At 41.7% G+C, this 8,836-nt stretch overlaps 1 protein-coding gene across 1 annotated transcript; it reads right to left on the reverse strand.

Moving 5' to 3' along the window:
- Window positions 1-5,183: 5,183 nt before the first annotated feature.
- Window positions 5,184-8,472, reverse strand: s1pr3a (sphingosine-1-phosphate receptor 3a). Its single transcript, XM_085347486.1, has 2 exons — window positions 8,238-8,472; window positions 5,184-7,535 (listed from the first exon to the last, which is right to left on the reverse strand). Exon 2 carries the CDS (start codon window positions 7,425-7,427, stop codon window positions 6,228-6,230), a length of 1,200 nt encoding a protein of 399 aa, XP_085203612.1. The 5' UTR covers window positions 7,428-7,535; window positions 8,238-8,472; the 3' UTR covers window positions 5,184-6,227.
- Between the last annotated feature and the right edge of the window lie 364 nt (window positions 8,473-8,836).

Raw genomic sequence — 8,836 nt, forward strand, 5'->3', positions numbered from 1 at the left:
GGCGTACAAGAGATAAATTGGAGGTCAGTGTGAGCAGGTGTGTGTTTGCCGTCAGAGCCTGCCAGAAGACTGCAATCAGAGAAGGCTGGGTGAGGGAGGCAGCTGCTGTTTTGGGGGGTTTTGAGAGGGAAGGAATCTTGAAGAGATTGCTTACCCACTCCTGCCACCTATCTGTTCAGCTGTTGCCGAACGGCTGGTTGCTCAGACTGATGAAAACATGACGTGTGTTCATTTAATCAGGTACTGTATTTAATTTTTCTTTTGCAAGAGAGACCCGGGTACTGCAAAATAGAACAAAGATGAGCTTGTTTAACACACCACACGCAATCACACTCAGGTTTAAAATGCACACTCACTGACCATGGAGTTCTGGTGACTGTGCAGGGCATTTGAGATAATTTGTAGTCTCAGTTTCTTATTCTCAGCTGACAGGAATGACACACAGTGTGGTCCACACTGTAGTCCAGTGGCTTCATTTTTCCATTTGTACTACATTCAGATATAATCTTTTGTATACTTTGGTTGTAACAAGTGGTTATTTGAGTTACTGTTGTCTTCCAATCAACTCAAAGCAGTCTGGCCATTCTTCTTTGATCTCTCGAGCGCTGCCGCTCACTGGATATTTTCTCTTTTATGGACCATTTCCTGTAAACCCTGGAGATGGTTTGTGAGAAAATGAGAAATATTCATACCGGCCAGTCGGGCACAAACAACCACGGCACATTAAAACTCACTTAAATCTCCTCTCTTCCTCATTCTGATCCTCTAAAGTTCAGCAGGTCGTCTTGACCATGAATGAGCATAAACGCATTAAGTTGTTGCCATGTGATTGGGTGATTCGATATTTGTGTTTACGGGCAGTTAAACTGGTATACCTAATTATGTGGCCGGTGAAATATTAAATTCCATTTATGTGGTGCAATGCATTAGACTTCAGACTTTCTAGGTGTGGTATTTGTGTGGCGTCATGACAGATAACCTGATAAACTGGAGATATGATGTCCTCCTTGAGCCTTTCTGGGAGACATTAAAATATTACTTTACAAAAATCTCCTGTTTTTGTTGCCTGCATGTCGTGTAGTTTGTGTAGTTTGGGTGATGAACACAATATTAATTCCTGCAAAGAGACACAGAGCACAGATGAAAAATACTTCAGACTGTTTTTGGACAGCTGATCATGACAGAATAAAATATTTCCACTATCAAGCGCAGACATGATGGCTAGGAATAAAGATAAAAATAGATGAAAACAGAGTCTCTATTCTCATATGAAAAACCAGTAAGTAAGTCTCTCAGCATTTAATCAGACATAAATAGGTCATTAGGTAATTTCTCTAGCAAATATTACTGTTTATGTGAAAATGTGCAGTTTTCTTTGTCTCTGTTTTTTTACCATTCACACTGTTATTAAGCCAATAGGCTGTTTAAAACCATCTAAGCAGGCTTTGGAAAATGGAGATGAGAATTTTTCTGTTATTTTCACACAGTTTGTAGAAGGATTAGTACATTAATCAAAAATCAATTAAGAGTGAATAATTAGTCGCAGCCCTACAAGCCACAGAATTGGCTCTGTGCTCATCTTTGATCAGATATTGTCTCGTGGTTGTCTAGTATATTAAGATGTTTTTGTTGATGCTGAGAAACAAAAAGTAAAAAAGTAAAAAATGACTTAGCTGAGATGATAAAAAAGGCTGTCAAATTCAACTATTCTGCTTTCATTCTACTTGATCAGCACTAGACAGGAGAATTAATGGCAATGGGGTGCTGAGGGGAATGCTGGGAGGAGTGTCCACCAATCCAAATCTCAGCAAGCTCCTCCAGATATCCTCCTGCAAAGTGACCTTTGCCTCGGCTCCCTCGGCTTCATCCCACCTGCTCCCTAGATAAAGCCCCGTGATCCTGGGGGGCTTATCACCAAAGTCTGTTTGAGTCTTTGCTCTCTTTGTTCCACGTGTAATTACACTGTATTGAATCGAGGAGCAATGGAGGTGAAGGCAGGGGAGGAGAATCATCACACACCAGATGAATGATTCCCTCCTCTGGTGAGAGTGGTACAACTCGGCTGCAGAGCAGGGAATGGCTTCAACTCGGGAGCTCCCAGCATGAGTGGCCGCCTCAAATGGGACCCCTCGCAGCTCTCGGCCTGGCTCCACTCCACCTCCAAGCTACATCAAAAAGGGACTTGAGAATGACAGAAGTGTTTCATACTGGCACATTCAGTGACTGGACCAGATGGAGTCTTTGTTCTTTCTCTGAAACACGCGGCGTGCACACGTCTGTGCACAAAAACGGGATGTGTGCACACGCATGCACACGCATGCACACTTCCTCAGCACACAGCGGTATAAAGCCAGGATTGTGATGATGGGAGGGGGTGTGATTCTCTTGTCCTCCGTTGTGTTCACATTAGTCATATGCAAATAAGCATTGTGCACAGAGAATAACACAAATCCACCATGTCTAAATCCTTAAAGAACACTAGTCATGGCTATTTAGTTAACATGATTTATTAAGGTGATTGACCTAGTTAGCACACAGACCATTTACGGTGTTTGCTTCAGGTACTGGAGAAATTGAATCTGTCATAGCTTGGATTTGAAGAACAGGATTATTATTTAGAAAAACAACATTTATTCACTTTTCTACTTTATGTCTTCACAGTCCCCAAATTAAGGCCCCTGGGCTAAAGTCCTTTTCTTTATCTGGGCATAGATGTTGGGCAAAGAAAGAAGGCTTTTGGATTAGAAAATGATGCCGACATGTGCAACATTGTGTCTTTTATTTCCACCTTTTTGTTTTCTCTCTTAAAAAATAATGACTGTTGTCTGCTTCTGTGTTTGTTAAGAAGGTTTTGTACAAAAATCATTATCAGTGGCAGTAAGTGATGTTAGGAAACCACAGCTGATATATACTGTAAGTTATTATAGGTTTATATTATTAAACGTTTGCCAGCACATCTCCAACACTGTAAAGCAGGTTATTTCAAGAAAATGTACTTGGGTCAACCAAGAACTGTCTGTCATTTCAAGACAGACTGACATCTTTTTATGACTTTCTTCTAATACGTTGATCCAAATACAAGGTCAGAATGAAAAAAGGGGTTCTAAAATCAGCTGGAAACTGTAATTCACTGTACTTTCTTAACACATAAAGTACACATACATACTACACACGTCCTTAAATAACATTTCAGCCAACACCACTACAGTCAAAAGAAAATCTTAGGTTACATTTGTAGTCATTTGTAAATGTTAGTGTAGCTTTGTTTTGGGACCTCCCCACCCTTTCTCATAAAGCATAAAAACATAAGGAGCTCACCTCCCCACTCTGGAGGCAGCTGGAGGAGTGAGATCAGTAGCAAAATCCCAGCATAGAACTGAGCAGTAAAAGGGGTGGAATACAGGTGGCTTGCAAAGTGGCTTGCAAAGATACCGCAGCTCTGGGCAGGTTAAGTCAGCATGGACTGTTTTGCTGAGATTTGGCAAGTGGAATGTCTCAAACTGCTTCAGCTGAGCCGTCACCCGGTGCTTGGTGACACTGAGATCAGCTGATCTGCACAGCTGTTAAATACTTTGGTCCCTGTAAAAATCCCACATTGTTGTAATCTTGACCACTGTGATTGTGTTGCTTCTATTTTGGACAATTCTGCCTATGATTTTTTTCCCCCAAGTTATTTATTCATTCCTTGTTTTTCATTGTATTGTCTATGTTTTGGAGTAGCAGTCCATCTTGCTGTTACATTATTTGTACATGATAGTGCCAGAATATTTAGTTTACTTTTTTTTGCCATGACATTAAAAGATTTATCTCAAACTCCAAACTTTATGTTAAGGAGGGGATGAAGAATAATCATCCTTTTTGGAATAGATTTAATTTAACGTGTTTTAAATATCGCTGGATCCCCTCGGTGAAATTTCTGAGAGTGAAATTTTCTATAATTCTGTATGTTGCTTATTTTTATGGATTTTTATTTATCTTCTATTCTTTGCAAACCTGTTTTCAGACCAAAAAAAGACAGATTTAGCGGAACTAAAATGAGGATGTGATTTAATAAAGCAATGGTGAGGATGAAGCAGAGATTGGGTAAACTGTTTCAGGAAACACAGGATACACTGTCTATAAATCACACTACACAGCTCAACATTTGGACATTTTCCGGTGTTCCACGTGGCATAAGGCCACAATCATCCCCAGCTAATTCAGAAAAGAACGTGTTCAGACATTTCTGACAGGAAGCAGTCAGTGACCTTTAAGCTGGAAATGTTCGGCCGGTATTGCGTCCTCGCTGTCTCTCTTCATCAGAACTGGAAGTGCAGAGCCGAGACACATCCTTTAGCTGAGGCAAGTATAAAATGCCACTCTGACAGCACCTGTCTGGTCTAGCGGTGCAGTAAAAAGATCAAACTCTGCTCATTTGTCAGCTCAGTGTAAAAGTACGCTTTAGTGCAGCAGTATTTTAGGACAAAAACAAACAAATTCTTTCCTTGTCTTTAGTTATCAACGTCTAGAAAATATGCTGCTTACACATCTGATTATTATCTGTTATACTCTGCCAATCAAATCATTCACACAGGTATCACTCTTTTTTTTGTTAAAGAAACATCCTAAATGATTTTCATAGAATTCATACAACACCCAGACTGTTTTTCCACAGTAGCCACAAGTAGTATGCCTTTTATCGGCAAATGACCTCACTGACTGGAAAGATCAAGTCATAATAAGGATGAAGAATTTTTTTTGCATTATTCATCAGCGTCTGACCCATGTCTGCATGTGTAGGCGTGTAAGATAGCAGGAACGTGCTCCCATTAGGGTATTAAATGAGTGCAGCAGGTTAAATCTGATGACATTTCTTCTCTCCTCTGTGAAAAGCAATTAATAAACCAACGGCAAATTATACCGCACATTAATAAATGTGTGGAATTCACGGCTTAGGCTTCAATAAGGATCTTATGAAGGATTGATAGTAGTAGAATCTGCCATTCATTTGGCAAAAGGTTTTTATCATCGGGTTTTATGACTATTCTTTAGCAAATTTATGCAGCTGGCGATCACAGGGACAGACGAAAAGAGAGGAAGGGGATTCGGAACGAGCCCCTGATTCCATAAAACAAAATGACGCATGAAAATCGGATAAAAGCGAATAGAATTTTATTTGCTATTTAACGTATCAGGCAATACATCACCCTCAGCATAAATGTCATTTACAGTCTACAACTTTTAAATAATTCACATCCAACACTCGTATTTACTAGTGGTTAGTTGATGGGCAAGTGGTTTGTAGATGTGCTGATGAGACCCTAAAATTTTCATGATTGTCGCTATTAGCCAGGCCGATTTTGCTCACAGTGTAGCTTCTGTTGACCTGAACCTGAAATGTCCATGAGTTGAATCCCACAAATTAACACCACCTCCTGCAGCACTACCATCAGGGCATACTTTACTATGTTGCCCACTAGTGGTAAGAATCAACTACTAGCAGTGTCATTTTTCCTTCAACCAACAGGTTTTTTGTTGTTTTTGGTTTGTAATTATGCACATCACAGCCTGATGAGGCTGCTAGTCTGGCACTAAACTTATAGAATAGGTTTCTCTCACAGTGCATTGCAAATAATCAATAATAAAGTGAACAGTAAAGTCCTAGTACCATGATGGGTTTCATGCACACAAAGCAAAAAACAAACAAAAAATAAAACACTGCTGTGTAGCATTAAGGTGGCAAATGTTCTCACAGAAAATAAATAGTCTATCAAGTCAAGTAATGAAAAATGCAGGTGTTTGAAGATTTCCTGCGTATAGTACATGCAAAAAAAAGAAAAGTGCAAGAATTTGATCACTTTGCTTAAAATGACAAGAAAAAAAACCCCAACTCAATGACAGACAAAACACTAAAAGAGTAAATCATGCTTTACGGCATCCCCAGTCAATATGAATTCAATGTCAAAAATTTCTAAATCCAAGTAAGTCTCCGACGCTGTATTCGAGCGAGTTTAGTGTTGGAAAAGACATCTGAGTTCCTGTAAATAGTGGCTTTAAGAGTTCCTTTGTACTATGATTCAGAATCAGATGCATTTGGTTCCAAATGAATTTCTGAATGTATTTATCATTACTTCATCTAAGCCATGCTTCCCAAACGACACTGTACAAGCAAAAAGTGGCTGGTAGCAGGATTATATCAGACCAGTCTGTTTCTGTGTAACTGTAACACCTCATTTAGGCTTTTCCATTTAAAACTTGTTGAGGGCTGGCAGCGCTCCCGCCTTCACAAGTACAGCTGAAAGCAGGTCTGCTGGCCCTGAAGGATGGGGCACAGCAGTGGCGGAGGGATCTCCGTGCTTGTTGTCTAAGTTCACAGGTGTGGGAACCTTCCCTCTATTCATTGTAGACTTCCCATCCCCGCTCCCCCCTCCTCCACCAAAACTTGTCTTGCTGTTTTCTCCTGTGGGGATGATTGTCCCTAGGTTGGGGTTGCCCACTGCAGGAGTCCCAGTGTGCTCCATGCTGGTCTGACAACAGCACAGCAACCGGAAAAATGCGCTTCTCATTTCTCTGCTGGACAGAGTATATATGAGGGGGTTAAGGGCAGAGTTGAGTACAGCAAGGGCAATGAACCAGTCCACCTGGTAGAGAACAGGGCACTTATCTGGACTGCAACCAACATCCAGCAGGAGCAGGAGAAACAAGGGAGACCAGCACATGACAAAAACCCCAAGCACAATAACCACCGTACGAAGCAAGGCCAACGAACGCTCTGAAGGCCGGCTGCTCACCCTGCGGCTACTGGAGGTCACCAGACGGTAGATCCTGATGTAGAGTATAATGATGGCCACCAACAGGGCACTGAACACACTGATGCAGAAAGCAATATAACTCTTAGCATAGAGCGGCAGCACTGTGGAGCAGGAAGGCAGATTGTTTAGGCAGTTCCAGCCCAGGCTGGGCAGAGCACTCAGCAGTACCGACACAAGCCAGCAGGCTACCAGCAGTGCTAGAAGCCGACCTCGACCTGCTGTCTCGCAGGGGCGCAGACGCACCATTGTCATGTGCCTCTCAATCCCAATGGCCAGAAGGCTGAAGGTAGAAGCGCTGAGGGCTACGAACATGCTGCCTTCTCTGGCCAGCCACTCCAGTGGTGTCAAGAAGAAGGTTTTGGGTCCCGAGGTAAAGATGTTAACCATGTAAGCCACCCCAGCCAGCAGGTCTGACAACGCTAGGTTTCCAATGAGAAAGTACATACGGCTATGGAAGCGCTTATTCCTCCAGATGGCGAGGAGAACTGTAATGTTCTCCAGAACAATCAGCACGCAGATGAGAAGCAGCAGCACCATTTTACAGGCCCCACTGACGCGGGGCCGTTCCCACTTTCCCGAGTGGTTGTAGTGGATGACTATGACAGGGTTCATCCCCTCCTCTATTTGATTACTCATACTGCCTGGCCCTTCTTGACCTTCCTCGGTCACACAGCAGAGGGCGGCACAGCACTGGACACAGAGGCAAGGGTGGTCAAGTTGGCAGAGTCACATCCTTTGAGGAGCCTGTGAAGAAAAGTTAAAAGATAACGTTTAAAAATTACTCGGTTTTCTCTGAGCTTGGGAACTAAAGAAGATTATTCTATAGAAACATCAAATCTGCATTGAAAAAAGGAAAGTATTGCCAGTTTAAAGCTATGCAACTAAGCAAATAAGTACATCAGAACAAAAATCCCTTCAGACAAGTGTCCTGACAAAGACAGCAGTGGCACTTACAGGTTAAATAGAACACAGTCTCATGAAGAAACTGAAAACAATCAGATGATCTAAACTGCCCGTTCTTTTGTTCTATCCACTACCACTTACTTCAAGTACTTACAATTTTGGCATTATTATAATGAGTCTAGGGAGTGTTTATGTCATCATTTATTATTCTTTCTTTCTTTTCCTTAAAAAAAGAAAAGACTTTTATAAAGGTCTTTAAATGATCCAGAAATGCCCCCCTCACAATGACGCTGAACATAAATTAAGTTTCTTCCAGTTTCAGAAACAAGGCACAGTGTTACAGCCAACTTCTTTACAGAAGTAAAAAATGCCAGAGGCTTTAATTGAAATCCTGCCTCTGCGTAACTTTCCTCTTCCTGACTTTCCTGTTTTGTGAAAGTTATCAAAAATGACATAGAGCTCGTGCATTGTTAGCGCACAGTCTTTGCGCAATCGGTGTGTTTTTCTTCGCTCCCGCAACAGTATGCTAGAAAGTTATCCTACCTGTCAGAATGATGTGGCTCGTTTGAACATCCCTGCAATGAGCAGATTTCCAAAAATGTCGAAGTTGTTGTTTTATTTGTTTTTTCCTCTCGTGCGTAAAGACGCAGAATTGATGCGTTCCAAAAAGGCGATATACTCGATGTAAAATTAAAGTTTCATGTCCTTGTCCGCTTAAAAATAGCAGTAAAGTAAAGACCTCGTTAATATCCACAGTAGGTTCTGTCCTAACTTTCCAGCGTCCTCTCACTTTGACTCTCCAGCTTCCAGCTTTGACTGTCCCGGTCTCACCCCTCACAGCCAACGGGGCGGGATTTTCCCTCACCTCTCATTTGGTTTTCACCATTAATTATGAGTCAGGAGAGAAGTCGAACCCACGCGAGTCATTGCGCTATACTTTTGAGCCGTGCAGTGTGAATGATACCGTTTATTTTCCAAGTGTAGGTCAAAGCGATTTGTTTTTGTTCTCCGTGGTCAAAGGACAGCTGACTATTTCAGAGAAGAACGTCTAATTTGTTTCTTCCAGTGTGTCATAAAATTGCTGCTCTTACTTGTTGCAACACATGTAATAGATTTTGCCCGTTGGGCCTTAATACGCCGCT

The sequence above is a fragment of the Diplotaxodon limnothrissa genome, linkage group LG23 (genome assembly GCF_057381915.1).
Source record: "Diplotaxodon limnothrissa isolate DT_005_m linkage group LG23, D_limnothrissa_male_GT1.1, whole genome shotgun sequence".
Taxonomy (NCBI): Eukaryota; Metazoa; Chordata; class Actinopteri; order Cichliformes; family Cichlidae; genus Diplotaxodon; species Diplotaxodon limnothrissa.